Here is a 16682-nt window from a genome sequence, read left to right as displayed (position 1 = left end):
GGTTCACAGACCACACAGTGTGACAGTGGCAAACCCGAAGTCAGACTGGGTAGCAGCCATGAGTGGAGTCCCACAGGTATCAGTACTGGGTAGGCTCCTGTCCAGCATCTACTTCTCAGGAGTCCAGCCCAAAACAGAGGAACTCTGGTGATCAAGTTTACAGAGAACTGCAAGGTGGGAGCCATCATCAACTCCACAAGGGATGCAGACATCCTACAGGCAAGCCTCACTGAGACCAATGAGTAGTGTGGAAGCCATGGTCAGAAGCTTAACAGCACAAAATGCATCATCACTCCCTTTGTTAAAATACTCAGTTCTTAGTATGTACCACATTGATTGGAGCCCAATGACCACTGTAGGCATTATAAGAGATGTGGGGGCACAGGTTGACAGCAACTTCCACTTCATCCACCACATTGCCACTGTGGTCAGGAAGTCCTTCTATGTGGCACATTGCATTACCAAGTGTTTTGCATCCAAGAAAACAGAGGTAATCATCTCTGCCTACCCTTCCCTCATTAGACTACTCATCAAGTATTATGGCCCATTTGGCATGTACCTCAGTAGACACCTGCAACAGCTGTGAGGCCACAGATGTACCTCACAAAGATGTTCATAGGCATTAAACACATGTCCTACACAGACAAACTTGGAAGACTCCAGCTATTCTGTGTGTCATACTACCAAGTTAGAGGTTATCTGCGCTTGACTTACAAAGTCATGCCTGACCCAGATCTGTTAGACATGCTACATATGAGGACATCCCACCCCTCCACACCACACACTGCAGAGACTTCTACCTCATTACTACAATCGGCACAACATGCTGGTGGGACAGGTCCCTCACCAAGAGACTGCACATGCCCCAGAATAGACTTCCCATATATGTCATGCAGGGCACCTAGCTGACCCTGTTTCACAGACATCTGGATGAGTGGATGGGTAATAGACAGTTCACCCCAAGGATCACTGCAGTGGTCTACCTGATACAGACAATGGTAAGCAACACTGGGTGGCATAATGGCAGGGTCCTGCTCTAGGCTAGGCTTGTTAAGGTTCCTTGGCCATTAGCCTACTACACAGTTTTGAAACTATAAGGGAACTGACATCATCAGGACTGATAATGTAGGGCAGTGGGTGGTAAACATATCAAAATACTTCTGTCTAAAATCATACATACACATTCACCAGATAGAAGAGTTGAACCCCTGCCAAAGTTGTTCTTTGTACTATAGTGTTATGCAGTTATCGCACATGCTACAGGGCTTACTGGACTGATAGCTGGCCAAAGATACTGATATGGGGAGTGATATCAGCAGGACTGCTAAAGTAGGACAGTGGGTGTTAACTTATCAAAATACTTTGTCCTGCAAACAGACACACTTATACGCACATACACATTTTCCATACTGCCAGATATAAGAGCTGAACCCCTACCTAACTCATTATTTGTACTATATTGTTGCACAGTTATCGCACATGCTATGGAGCTTACTGAGCTGACAGCTGGCCAAAGGTACTGATATGGGGAATGACATCAGCAGGACTGATAACGTAGGACAGTGTTTGGGACACATATCAAAATATTTCAGCCTACAAATATACACAGTTGCACCCACATTTTCCAGATAGCAGAGTAGAACCCCAGTCTAAGCAGTTGTTTGTACTATAGTGGTACACATTTACCGCATGCACTACTGAGCTTACTGGGCTGAGACCTGGCCAATGTTGCTGATAAAGGGAATGACATCATCTCAACTGATAAAGTGGGACAGTGGAAAGTGTGTGTGGAAATGGCATAAAACTGTTTCACCTACACACAAACAATTCCCTCAGTCTTGCACACACAACTGTCACACACACCCACACAGTTGCCAGTATTGGGATTAGAACTCCTACCTATCTAGTTACTCATACTATAGTGTTACACAGTTATCACACGTGCTACAGAGCTTATAAGGGAAATAGATTTCATTGGTACTTCTAAGGTAGATGACAGCAGCAGATCTTATAAAGTTGGGCAATGTGAAGTGTACTGAGTGGGAAAACTCTGCTAATGGCCAGAACTACCGAGAGCTTGCTCATGCCACTGTTTAAGACCATTATGCCACTGTCCACAGCAGGACATCACTGTATGCCATTCAGGGTACCTGTGTGTGTGACTCACACTGCTGTGTGTGTCCCCCTGTGTCTCTCTGTCTATCACTGTCTGTCTTTCACTTCCCCACATCTATGTGCAGGTATGCTTGACATATATACTCATCTGTTGGCCATATATGTATGCATGTGTGCCACACACAACAGATGCAGATATATGACATATTGGCCACCTACAACTAGCTGGGGGCAATCATGTCTGCTATGTGTGTGTAGGGAAAGTTAAGGTGTACATAGCTGTCTGTTTGCACAGATATATGTACACAAGATAGTCATACAGAGCAATATAGTTTCTGACATGTCCAGTGATTTTCTAACTGTAGGAGCATGCCCAGTGTGACCTTGTATAGTTAGAGTGTGACTATATTCCAACATGTCCTATGCTTCCCTAAACATAGGAGCATGCCCAGTGTGATCTTGTATGCTTAGAGTGGGACTCCATTCCGGGGATGAGTGTACTCTGGTCCAGAGTTTTGTGTGCTACAGACATACCTCTAAGAAGTACAGAGAGCTTTCCTCGTGGTACTGGTTTGTTTTGGCAGACATTTTCTGAAATATCTGAATTCTGCCTGTGCAATGTCTTGTGTCATTACCTAGTATCAGGCATCCTGAAATCATCACAGTGCTTTACCAGATGACCACTACTCATATGATGCATAGACTGGTATTATAATGGCAGCTATGTACATTCTTGGCCAACAAGGCCAGTTGGGAGGTGTGGTTACAGCCAATTGAGCGATAGTCCATCAAGCTGTTGATATACTGGCTGGGGATCCTCTGCCTCTATGTTATCTGTGTAACCTGAGATGTGATATTGTGCTGTGGCCATACCTCTCTGCTGTACAATTTTTGGCAGATTGTCCAGTTATTTGGCTACAGGTTGTGTCCAGTCTACATAAACATATGTTTTTCTGGCAAGTTATGTCAGTATACTTGAAGAGTGATGTTACAAAATATTGACACACATTACCATATCAGCCTACATAACCTTCAGAGAATTCCCAGTACTGCAAACCACTCACCATACCAACTTTGTCAGTCTGTCAAGCCATTATTTGCCACATATGCCTATCATTATTCTTTTGTTCCACTTGTACTTCTGCCCTTTTTCACACATGTTGCTGTCAGAGGTTTGGCATTATGGGTGTGGATACAGACTGCATTCTACTGTGCAGGCATGTCCATTATATATAAAAACATGCATAAAAACAAGGGTAAAAGCCATATTGACAATGAGTACTACCAACAGTATCGGGAAGCACGATTATTCACAAATGGCCTAGCACGTCAGCTACACAGCCCTCAGAAAGTCCATTATATGTGTAGTATATTCCACATAGCACTGTGACTTTCAGGTATGTTACTGGCAGAGGAATAGGAGTGACTGACATGCAGAATCATTGGCACTGCAGTTATCCACACATGGCCTTATGACAGACAGTCTGTACCTAGGGCAGTACAAGATGACAGCCAGGGGAACATGCTGGCCAGATCCTGGCTGCTATTTCCCTGCAAACATACATGCTACTGCATTTCTATGGATATATGGGGGCATACCTGTCAACTGTAGACATTTTCAGAGAGTGTGCTGATATTTGTTTCACATTTTGATTACATTTACCATACTATTGTGCCTGTGTTAGGGACTACAGGCATATCAGTTAAGGGCACAGGTGGAATTGTAATGACCTACATTTGCATATCAGACTTGTTACCCTTCAAAGCCTTACTGCAACTGTGAGATCTGCTGTGCTCTGACTGTGTGGGTCTGATGGGAGATCATTCAACATTTCTGCCATTTCTGGAGCTTTCCCAGACATTTCTCTCCGGTTTTCTACAGCTGCTTTGCTGTGTGGGTCTGAGAGTTGGGTATGGGAATCCTCAGTGACATCCATGGCTGTGAGTTAGGACCCCCCCAGTTAGTTGGCCCCACACATATACTGCAGTTGGATTTGCCACCTTGGGTACTGCTACAAGGTGTTGGAAGGCCAGTATTAGGCAGACATTTCCTGGTGTACCACATAGCTCCCAGTTATCTGCTGCTATCCCAGTAGTCCACCCCATTTCCTTGCATGCATGCAACAATACCATACATATGCTAGCAGAACATACTGATACATTAATTTACTGTTAAGGTGACTGACTTACCTTGTGCCTGTGGCAGTTGTGTGTACGGTGCTTGAGGGCTGCCTGTGTTGGATGCACACAGTATGTTGCCTGAACATGGTAGGTTACAGGTAGCGTGATGTATGTGTCATCCCTTTTTACAGTGTGTGCGAGTAGAGAGTGGTGTCATTCCCTGAGTGCCTATAGTGTTAGTGTGTGTGCTATGTGTTGCCTCTTTGCCAAGGCCAGGGCATACTGGGCACACCTCCAACTGCCTACAGGGGCTGGCTCAGGGGGCTCCTCATCTGAGTCGCTCTGTGCCTGTGGGGACCTTGGCAATGGTGGGGGGCTGTGTGGCCCTTCACCATTCTGTTCCTGCTGCAGCTGTTTCCGCAGGATCATATTGTGTAGCATGCACATACTGTGAACATGTGTGTACATGTGGCTGGAGAGTACTGCAAGGATCCACCAGATATGTCCAGGCAGCGGAACCGAGACTTGAGCATCCAAAACACACGATCTATTATGATCCTGGTTTGTGCATGTGCCTCATTATGGCATTCTTGCATGGGTGTGTGTGCATTTCTGATGAGTGTCATCATCCATAGCTCCAGTACATAGCCAGCATCCTCCATGAGATGACCATGCAGGATATCCCCCCTGGCAAATCCCTGATACAGCTGTGAGGAATGCCAGATGTGGGAGTCCTGACAGCTTCCAGGGCTGACAGCACACACATTCATGATAATGCCCTGGGCATTGCACATGACCTGGCAGTTGATGGAGGAGAAGCCCTTGCAGTTTATATAGACCCTACCCTTCTCACCAGGTGGTGGTTTGATGTAGATATGCGTGCAGTCTATGGCACCCAGTACCTGTGGGTATTCAGCTACATGGTGGAAGAGATGCATATTGCTGGTCAATTCCTCACAGGTGTTGGGGAAGTAGATGTGTTCATGGGCATGTGGTAGCATGGCATGCAGGAACTGATGGAGTACTCTGAATGCAGATGCCTGTGACACCCCCATGATATCCCCAGTAGGTCTTTGGAAAGTACCTGTAGCTAGTATTCTTAAGGCTGCACATACATTAGTATCCACTGGGATGGGTTCCCCTCAGTTTGTTCTGGATGTGAGGTGAGGCTGGCACAGCTCCAAAATATGCTGAAGTATGTCCATATCCACCCTGTAATGCTCTACAAACTCCAGGTCATGTAGCCCCTGATAGGTCACCCTGGATCTGAAAACTCTCCTCCTCCTCCTGGGTCTGAGGCAGTTGGCATCATTCTCCTCCTTACCACCATCAGCCTCCAGCACATACTGATGTATCAGAGCAATGGCAGCTCCTAGCATTTTGTCAGTTAAAATTCCCAGGTTTACTCCAAAGGTGCAGAGTTTGTGGTAAAACGCAGACTGAGGGATGTTTCCATACTTTATAGTGGTGTGCTGCTACTGCTGCCTGCCAGATTGGCTGTTTCTGATACATTCCAGCTGCCAGCTTAAATGATCATGGCTTGGATTTAGCCACTGTGAGTGTTAGAGACATTACTGGTAATTTGTGCATGATTGCCTTTATTCTGCTGCTGCCCCTTTTTTATTTTGTTTACTAACATCTCCTCCCATTTTAAGCTATGCAGCAGCCTGCCAGCTCTATTACTGAGTGCTTTCAATAGCCCATTGTGAGTTGCAAGAGTCTCATATTAGTGATTTATACTGCATTTCTCCTTTATTGTGCTGTTGCACTTTATTTTTCTTTCTTTGTTACATCTCCTCCCATTTTCTGCTATGCAGGCACATGCGAGTAGTATTATTAGCTCCTTTCAGTGGCCCATAGTGAGTTGCAGAGTGCCAATTAGTAATTTGTACTGCATTGCCCCTGTTCTGCTATTTCCTTTTTTTCCCCTAAATACTTCCTGTTTAAGCCCCAGGGCATGCCACGTAAACCTGTTCAGAAAAGTGTAAACACTGCTGAAAAGGAAATGACATGCCCTGGCCAAGAACACGCTTAGTTAAGCACAGCTAAGCTAAGTAGGACACACCCCCACTTAGCTGGGCTTAGCTAAGCACAAATCCAGACAACAGAGCTCCATTGTGCTTACAGTAAGCATGACACACCCCTTTTGATGTCACCTGACTCTCCTGCTTGCACGGCAGTGTTAGAGTACCTACACGGTTAGGTGCAGTCGAACACGGAGAAGAACATTGTAATTCAGTATGACTCCCCTCATTAACATACCCCACTGCCTTACTCCATAGTTACTGCACTAACACTGAGCCTTTCCGCTTAGCAACCACTGTTCCCTGGTATTGTTTTCATTCTGCATGCCATTGACTAAAATGGCAAAATGATGATTTTACATGAAATTGTCATTTTATTTATTTATTTTATTTTCCTTACAATCCCATTTGTGCGGCGCTGCCCTTAGGTTAAATGGCCGAGATCTGCCAAAAAAAAAAAAAAACTTTTATTTTATCATTTTTATTTCATTTTACATGCCAAATGGCCATATATGTGGCCATTGGCATGCCTAATTAAAGGACTACATGCTTTCTTTGAGGCTGTCATGCCTCCATTTTCTATTTTGCAGAAATGTATTCAGCTACTAGCCAAATACATCTCTGCACCCTACACTGTTCCTGCAAGGAGACATGCCTGCTTCCTGGATCACTAATTCATCTCATTTGCATGGTTTTCACCAGCAAATGAGCTGATTAGCATACCATCGGGCTTTCCATGCAGGACCAGTGTAGGGGCACTTGTGCATGCAAAAACGGGCCATTTCTGGATCGCTCAATAGCTGGTCCTGCACGGAAAAAAACTTTCATGAATCCTGGGGTTATTCTTGCATGGAGCTTTCATGAATCCCAGGGTGAAATATTGTTCCTCCTCAGTAGACAGCCTTCCCCCAATTACCTAAATCTAGCTGCAGATGCAATAGCATATCCAATCAGTATTCTTATTAATAGATTAATAACAGAATCCTGCATCCCTAGCTTGTGGAAAGTTCTGCCTATTATATACTTACATAGCGAAGGTAATTACAAATTTCCATCCCATAGCCATCCTGTCTTACCTCTTTAAAATCCTTGAAGGATGTATATATCAACAATTTCTCCATCACCTCTTACAAAACAAGCTAATTAATAATACACAATATGGATTTTGGTCAGATTACAGCATCTCCACTGCATTACTACCATTTACAAACACTGTCAATAAAGCTCACAACTCCAATATACTTGTGTATGCAGTATTTCTAGATATATCAAAAGCCTTTGACATGGTCTCTCACAATAAACTCTTCAATAAACTTTCCACCCTGGGTCTATCATCTCCATCTATTCAATGGTTCCCTAGCTACCCTGTCAACAGGTGGCAAGTTGTAAATTGGCAAGGATCCATCTCTAAATACCTCCCCACTTCCACAGGAGCCCAACAGGGATCCATCCTTGGCCCTCTACTATTCAATATTTTTTATCAATAACCTACATTCATCTTCTTTTGAAGGCATCTTGATTCAATATGCAGATGACTACTATCATCTGCTCTTCAAACACCTTAACTCACCTCCAAGAAATCACTTAGCAAGCTGTAACCTCCATTGAAATTTGACTTACAAGACCACAACTGCTACTCAACCCCCCAAAAGCCAAATTCCTCCTCTTTACCCTCAAAACTCACACCCCTGAAAAAGCATATGTCAAATTAATTTTGGCAAATGGCACTGAAATTGAATTAGTCAACCATGCCAAACTACTAGGAGTCATAATAGATAATAATCTTAAATCTGACCTCCACATCCAAAGCAATATCAAGAAAACCCATCAAAAATTAGGCATGCTAAACAGAAATGCATACTTTCTGAGTACACTGAAAAAATCGCTATAGCCAAAACCTACCTTCTGCATTCCCTACTCTACGAAGCAACAGTTCTAACCAGTTTACTGTCCTCCATAAAAACAAACTTGAAACCTGCTAGAACAAAATTGCCAAGTTTGCTACTAATTCATCCTCCCACACCCATCACTGTAAATCTCTGCATACCCTTAGCTGGCTGGAATTCCCCCTCAACCTCTCCTACATTCAGCTTACAACAATAAATAAAATCATATACAAACCATTAGCCTGCCCACCTCTTACCCCTTTCATCAGCATATATTTCCCTAAAAGAATTCTTATATCAGAAGACAAATGACTTCTCTCCATAAATAAACCAAATAAATCCTTTGGACAAAGCCTATGCTTGTACTCAGGAGCAAAAAATGGAACTCCTTACCTCTAACCACTAGAACTATTTCTAACCAACCCACCATTAAATGCTCCCTAAAAGAATACTTTAAAAAAATCTTGGTCCTGCTCCTGTGTCAGTCCTGGCTGAACTTGCTCACTATATTTCATTCACCCTCTTCAGCCTAAATCACACCTCACAATCCCTTCCAGTCTCCTGTTCTACTCCTTTCTTGTTTTTCCCACTACTTCATCCACTTCATCTCTGCAGACCTTTCATCTTCCTGTTTCCTCCCTACTCACCTAAGCTACCTGAAGACACCCTACACTGCACTCTTCTTATAATCTCCTATTCTCCATCTTTCTTCCTTCTATAACCATAATATGAACACCGTGTCTCATATTAAGACATCACTCAATTTCCCCTCACTGTCTCTAATCATGTAATCTCAAATATCGCATTAAATATCTTATTAGAATTGTCTCAGGTCTCACGTATCACATACTAATCTACATAACAAATAATAAGACTATTGAGATTTTCCTCATATATTTTCTCCAACTCATGTTATTGTTTTTTTCATTGCACTCTACTATGAAACATATGTTGCATGTTTTTCTGATTACAACATTATTTTCACTGTTATGTTTTGTAGTGTAACATGATACTCAGTGATTTAAAATATCTGTACTTGATTTTCTCCCCAGGCCTCCACTGAAAATGGGCACTTTCTGGCACAGACAAATTTTCCCAGTAAACAAACATCAAATAAATAAATTAATTAACGATGGAGATGATTGATAGATTGTTATGGTCTCTTTTGATATTTATAGAGGACTTACAGCATATTTGTTATATTTCAATCACCCTGTATAGCTCCTTTGTGTTCTAGTCTCCTAGAAGTAGTACGGAGCACACCACTATCCTGATTTTGACAAAGTAAAAAAGTCCCTTTTTTGTTACACACTGGTTTGTATGTACAGACAGTTCTGCTCCACAGAATTTATGCAAAAGTAACTTTCTAATTCTAATTTGTTTCATGCAATTTCATCTCATTCTACTCCTAAGAGAGTAGTTTCTTCCCTCTACTGCCACTGAGTAGAATTTCTGCAGCTTGCTAATGTTATTTGTTTGGAATTTTGGAAAGAACTAATTTAACAATACATTCTGCTAGGTGTTAATCATCTTTGTTGGTATGTGGCTATTTACAGTAGAACATTTTTTTTACTCTTGTACCTTAAAGAAAATAAGTGTGGTATATATTGTGCAACAGTATTCTTTAACTCTAATGAACAGATTGAAACTAGATACAAAAATAACTATTTTGTGTAAAGGAACAGTGGTAGCTGTCTACTCAATATGATTTTATTAATTTTGAAATGGGGCAGTCTATGAATATCATGAAGCTACACAGGGTATCAGAGTACAAATTCAGAGAATTTACATAAAGATAGATCAATCCATAGTTTGCATGACACAGCAGTAGTGTTCGTTTTAAACTTAAAATGAAATATAAGAAAATGAAAGAGATTGTGTGACTGAAGAGTGACTGCTGCTTACTGTGTAGCCATTCATTGCATTTTTGAAGCAGAGACTTTACCTATCATCTACACTACATGATGACTTAGACATTTTGTGAAAGTTTCCAGTTATTCTTTTCCTGTCATGTTCTTTAAATAATTTTGTTAAACATTTTTGAAAAATGAAATATTTAGACAGTTTTATGTTTGTAAGAGTGACTGAAAACTATCAATTTAACAATATTTTAGAATGTTTCAGCACTAAACAAGGATATTGTTTTGCTTATAAAAATGCATTTTATCAAATGCAAAAGATCATTTAACATTGCTGTCTTCTCGTTATGCAGGAGATGCCCATGTGATGAAAGGGAACAAAGAAGGGGTAATAGCAAGAAAGTGTCACAAAGCAATAATGTATTTTGGAAGTAATAACAGTAGTGGTGTACCTGGGAATAATTAATCCTGAGAATTATGCATTACTAAACAAATGCGAAATACCAAAGCATAAAGCAACACAACATGCTTTGTTCAATGAGTGGTTATAGGACCATAATGAGTGTGACAGCCTAAAATATTAATAAAATAATATTCTTAATGAGTATACTAAATAAATTACAAGACATGTTTAATACAATTAAAAATATTGGTTAAGTACAAACACAGACTACCCTTTAGTATATGAAATGTATTAATTGGTGGCTTTATCATTCACATAGTCTATATTTTTTATGGATTTTAAAGAACAAAAATGTAATGTATTTTTTTGATTTCTATAAACTCGAGACAAGAACACCACCAGTGAATGTTATTATATCTTTTATTCCAGGTTTCTTAAAGTGTGTTCAGTTAACTGCAATGTGGGTATGATTTCCTTTATAATTTTTTTTCTTTAACGAATTGCAGTTCTCTTTCCTATCAAGTGCTCCCTTGTGTTTAGCTGAGGCTGTAGTACAATAACGTAGCACTTATTGAAAAATATGCAGCCAAGCAGTCCCATACTAGATGCTACTATGGCAAATATTTCTACAGCAACCATATATTTTCCTTTAGTGCTCAGGTAGGCTGGGATGAAAGACAACCAAACACTGCAAAATACAAGCATGCTAAAAGTGATGAATTTGGCCTCATTGAAGCTGTCAGGTAGCTTCCTTGCAAAAAAGGCTACAATGAAACTCACGGTTGCCAGAATGCCAAGGTATCCCAGAACAACATAGAAAGCAGTTATAGAGCCTTCATTACATTCATTTATTATTTTGGTTTCTTGAGATGCCATGTTCATCTGTGGAAAAGATGGATATAAAGCTATCCAGCAAGTACATATAAGCCCTTGAACACTAGTGCATACAACAACTATGAAGATAGGTGTCTTGGATCCAAGCCAGTTTTGTAACTTACTGTTGGGCTTTGTAGCACTAAAAGCAATAACTACAGTGGTTGTTTTTGCTAATATAACAGATACACATAGGGAAAATATGATTCCAAATGCAGGTTGTCAGAACATACAGTTGAATTTCAGTGGTTTACCAATAAATACCAAGGAGCAGAGGAAACATAACATTAGTGCAAACAAAAGAATAAAGCTCAGTTCACAATTGTTTGCTTTCACTATTGCAGTGTCACGATTCTTAATGAAGATGCAGAATATGAACACAGTGATAAAACTAAAGGATGTTGAAATGGCTGATAATGTTATTCCAAGAGGTTCTTCAAAGGATAAAAATTCAACTTCTTTTGCAATACAGTGTAAGTGATTGCTGCCAGCCCATTGATCTTCTGGGCATTTGATGCATTCAGTGGCATCTGGTAAGAAAGAAAAACAAGGTTAAGCTAAAATTGGTGGCTATTTAAGTCATTCAGATTGGAAAATGTCTTATAATCATTATACAACCACGCATTTATATAACATAGAATGTATATACATCTGTGTGTAGCCAGTACTAGAAAGCATATCATACCAGTCCAAACCTTGATTAAGCAGCATAAACCTAAACTTTTGTTATGCTATGTGATATGCTGTCCCATTAATCTAGATTCAGATTTCAACCCAAACTCTAAAGTGAAACATTATTTTGGAGATACTAAGTTCTACAATGCCATCAACATTTTTTTTCAAATAATCGTTTTAATACTATAAACTTAGTTACACTTTTTCTGGTTTAAAGTCCCCTAGTGTCCTTCAAAGTTTTAAGACTAAGAGGGAGTAATGAGTTGCTAAACACAATTCAATCTCCAAATCTGTTATGCACATTTCCCACACTGGTTTAATCTTTTTCATCTCAGTTTCTTTCTGGCAAACTATACACTACACATCTACTTCTCTATAGTGTCAGCATTATAGCATTCAGTATGTTAACGCAGCACAATAACTGTCACGGGCTCACTGAAAACTTACTCCTGCAGCAAGGGACTCTGTGACCGCCACAAGGTGCTATCTCTTTCCTACAGGGATTAAAGTTTACTAACGTAAGCAAACAGCCTTCTTTCCAGAACCAGTATTAGTTGGACTTACTGGACTTACTGTTTCTGCATGATAAATCATGCCGCTTCCATCAATGTAGGATCCTAACATATGAACAGAGCAGCTTCTAGAAAGCTAAGAATGTAGTTCCAAAATCCAGTTGCAGGATCCTAACATACGAACAGAGCAGCTTCTAGAAAGCTAAGAATGTAGTTTCAAAATCCAGTGTAGACTTTTGGGTTTTCTTTATATTTTTACTGAATTTTACATTGAACAACTACATAGATGAACAACTGAACATTTATCATTATATATTTCTTAATTAGATATCATGCTCACTATATTTGACAGTACATTTCTCAATCTACAACATTGCTGATTATCCACTTAACTTCTGCCCCATACTTAATTTCAGTTTTCAGTTGTTTCTTGCTAAATTAATTATATTATTCATATTATTGTCTTAAAGGTCGTTATTTCATAAGTATATTTAAATTTATTATATTTGACATATACTACTTTTTCTAACATTTTTTAAAGTTTTCTTGTTGGAGTTTCATCTGTTTTGCAATGTTTCTAATAAAGACATATAATAAAAGTTGAGTTAGTAAGAGTTGATTTCTCTGTTTTGTACATTGTCTGTTTTCTTTGTTTTCCTCTTTCAAGACCCCCTGTTTTCTATTGTCCATACAGAATTTAACTGCCACTGTGTTGACCTATCTTTTGCAGGCAGCACTCATTTATGCGCATTAAAGATGTGCCATCATTGGTCTTTTTTTCCTATAAAATGCTGTTCTTCCACTAGATCAAGACTGGGTCAGCAAAATTTAAATAATTTTTTCCACATTCTTTTGGAAAATGTTTTCTCCTAATCCCCTAGGACATTATGATTCTTCCACATTCAAAGTTTACATAAAATATTAAAGACACTGACATTACTTCATTTATTCAGTCAATGACTAACTATTTTAATTGGAACTTATATTTTCAGAAGTTTGTAAAGTGCTACAATTAGTTTATGACAACAGAAACATTCTACCCTGGATTGATTCTTACAACAGCAAACCCTCATCAGAATTACATTTTAGAAATTTGCATTCAGAAAAGTGTATGAGTACATGATGGAAATGTATTTCCTTTGGTTTGTATTCCTCTTTCAATTTGGCTTTTCAAATAATCAGCTAAATTGCAAATGTAAGAGTCTCACTGAATTTCTTTCTTTCTTTGTATGGGAGCAGAAAATGTAATCTACTTGTTAACAGCCAACAGAAAAAATAAAATAATTTCTGTGCATATTAGCTGAACTGGAAGTTTTCACTCTGCTCTTCAGTGTGGAAGGAATATTAGCTGAACTGGAAGTTAGTCAGTGTTTGCTGAATTTTGTTATTTGCTAGTAATTACAGGTGTGGGGGTAGTCACATTCTTTGATTTCCTGTCCTTGCCTATTTAAGTGGTACAGTGTGAAATATTTTCTGCTTAAAAACCTAAGCTTTGGCTGGCTAAGAACTTGCTATATTCAACTGGACATGGAATTTAAGTACCTTTTCTGCTCTATTTTTTTCAAAAAAATACAGTATTTAAATTGATTTTAACTGTGTGGAAGGAATATTAGCTGAACTGGAAGTTTTCACTCTGCTCTTCAGTGTGGAAGGCATATTAGCTGAACTGGAAGTTAGTCAGTGTTTGCTGAATTTTGTTATTTGCTAGTAATTACAGGTGTGGGGATAGTCACATTCTTTGATTTTTTGTCCTTGCCTATTTAAGTGGTACAGTGTGAAATATTTTCAAACCTCAGCTTTGGCCGGCTAAGAACTTGCTATATTCAACTGGACGTATAAGAATTTAAGTACCTTTATCTGTTCTTTTTTCAAAAAATACAGTATTTAAATTGATTTTGACTGTGTGGAAGGAATATTAGCTGAACTGGAAGTTTTCACTCTGCTCTTCAGTGTGGAAGGAATATTAGCTGAACTGGAAGTTAGTCAGTGTTTGCTGAATTTTGTTATTTGCTAGTAATTACAGGTGTGGGGGTAGTCACATTCTTTGATTTCCTGTCCTTGCCTATTTAAGTGGTACAGTGTGAAATATTTTCTGCTTAAAAACCTCAGCTTTGGCCAGCTAAGAACTTGCTATATTCAACTGGACGTATAAGAGAATTTAAGTACCTTTATCTGTTCTTTTTTTCAAAAAATACAGTATTTAAATTGATTTTCACTGTGTGGAAGGAATATTAGCTGAACTGGAAGTTTTCACCCTGCTCTTCAGTGTGGAAGGAATATTAGCTGAACTGGAAGTTAGTCAGTGTTTGCTGAATTTTGTTATTTGCTAGTAATTACAGGTGTGGGGTAGTCACATTCTTTGATTTCCTGTCCTTGCCTATTTAAGTGGTACAGTGTGAAATATTTTCTGCTTAAAAACCTCAGCTTTGGCCAGCTAAGAACTTGCTATATTCAACTGGACGTATAAGAGAATTTAAGTACCTTTATCTGTTCTTTTTTTTCAAAAAAATACAGTATTTAAATTGATTTTGACTGTGTGGAAGGAATATTAGCTGAACTGGAAGTTTTCACTCTGCTCTTCAGTGTGGAAGGAATATTAGCTGAACTGGAAGTTAGTCAGTGTTTGCTGAATTTTGTTATTTGCTAGTAATTACAGGTGTGGGGGTAGTCACATTCTTTGATTTCCTGTCCTTGCCTATTTAAGTGGTACAGTGTGAAATATTTTCTGCTTAAAAACCTCAGCTTTGGCCAGCTAAGAACTTGCTATATTCAACTGGAATAAGAGAATTTAAGTACCTTTATCTGTTCTTTTTTCAAAAAAATACAGTATTTAAATTGATTTTGACTGTGTGGAAGGAATATTAGCTGAACTGGAAGTTTTCACTCTGCTCTTCAGTGTGGAAGGAATATTAGCTGAACTGGAAGTTAGTCAGTGTTTGCTGAATTTTGTTATTTGCTAGTAATTACAGGTGTGGGGTAGTCACATTCTTTGATTTCCTGTCCTTGCCTATTTAAGTGGTACAGTGTGAAATATTTTCTGCTTAAAAACCTCAGCTTTGGCCGGCTAAGAACTTGCTATATTCAACTGGACGTATAAGAGAATTTAAGTACCTTTATCTGTTCTTTTTTTTCAAAAAAATACAGTATTTAAATTGATTTTGACTGTGTGGAAGGAATATTAGCTGAACTGGAAGTTTTCACTCTGCTCTTCAGTTAGTCCCACCCACCCTCCCTGTTTTTGTTTTGGTGTTAATCTTAGTGGCCTTGCAGCTGCCCCTCTTGTAAATTTGTGTTTGGATACTCCTTCTGGGCCCATCTCATTTGCTCACTCAACTGAGTGCAGTGAGATCATATTCTGATTTCAGGCAGTCCTACTGTGTACAAAGAGAGCATCTGGGTAACAGAAAAAAAAAAAAAATTTAAGCTTGTTTCCTGCCTTTCCTGTTAAGTGGTATAGACTATTTGTAGGCTTCTGAGCCCCCAAACCCTTCTGTGTTGGAGGGAAGTCTTCTAGCTTAGTTTTTTTTTTCCTATAACTAGCCAGTTTTCTAGTTTCAACACTCAAATCTGTTTCTTTGATCTCCAGCACTTGTTCAGAAAAAAAAAAAAAATTTTCATCTGCTTTTACTGTACTTGTGTTTCTACCTACTTTTTTTACTTTTGCATCATCTTAAAGGTACTCAATTGTATTTATTACTGCTTGGTGTAACTCATTCTAAGCCTTCTGGTTTAAACACTTGGGCTTCGGACCAGTTGTTTTGCACTGAGAGGGTTTGTGGTCTGCACTGTAGTGGCAGAACAGGTAGCTTACATCCTTCTAGGTTGGGAACTGCTGATTGAGGGCTCAGTGTCTGTTATTCTAAAAGTGTATTAATTCTGGTTTAAGCACTTGAGCTTTCAGGCCAGTTATTTTACATTAAGAGGGTTTGTGGTCTGCACTCTTGTGGGAGGAGAGGCTGGACTCTGCCCATCTGAGCTGGGAATTTCTGATTGAAGGCTTATAGTGCATGCATATCTGAACTGCTTCTTACTGAAGTTGGTGCCTTGTTTGCTGTGGCATAGACTGGATTCGGGCCTGCTGGATCTAGCTTTGTTTGTGTAACTTGAGCACTAATCCAGGCATTCTCTAAAGTATTCAATTGTATTTATTACTGCTTGGTAGTAACTTGATTAACGTTTAGCTGTCATTCTAAGTCTTTTGGATTAAGCACTTG

The 16682-nt window shown here is 39.4% G+C and overlaps 1 protein-coding gene across 1 annotated transcript in view; it reads right to left on the bottom strand.

The window, feature by feature from the left end:
• Positions 1–10841: 10841 nt before the first annotated feature.
• LOC122791519 (extracellular calcium-sensing receptor-like) overlaps positions 10842–16682 on the bottom strand; it is a 120804-nt gene continuing 114963 nt past the window's right edge. The window contains 1 exon segment of the mRNA XM_044059260.1: positions 10842–11811. Within this exon segment, the coding sequence (XP_043915195.1) occupies positions 10901–11811 (911 nt within the window). The 3' untranslated portion in view covers positions 10842–10900.

The sequence above is a fragment of the Protopterus annectens genome, chromosome 17.part0, assembly GCF_019279795.1.
Source record: "Protopterus annectens isolate FY-2018-M chromosome 17.part0, PAN1.0, whole genome shotgun sequence".
NCBI lineage: Eukaryota > Metazoa > Chordata > Ceratodontiformes > Protopteridae > Protopterus > Protopterus annectens.
This window is presented reverse-complemented; position numbering and strand designations above follow the sequence as displayed.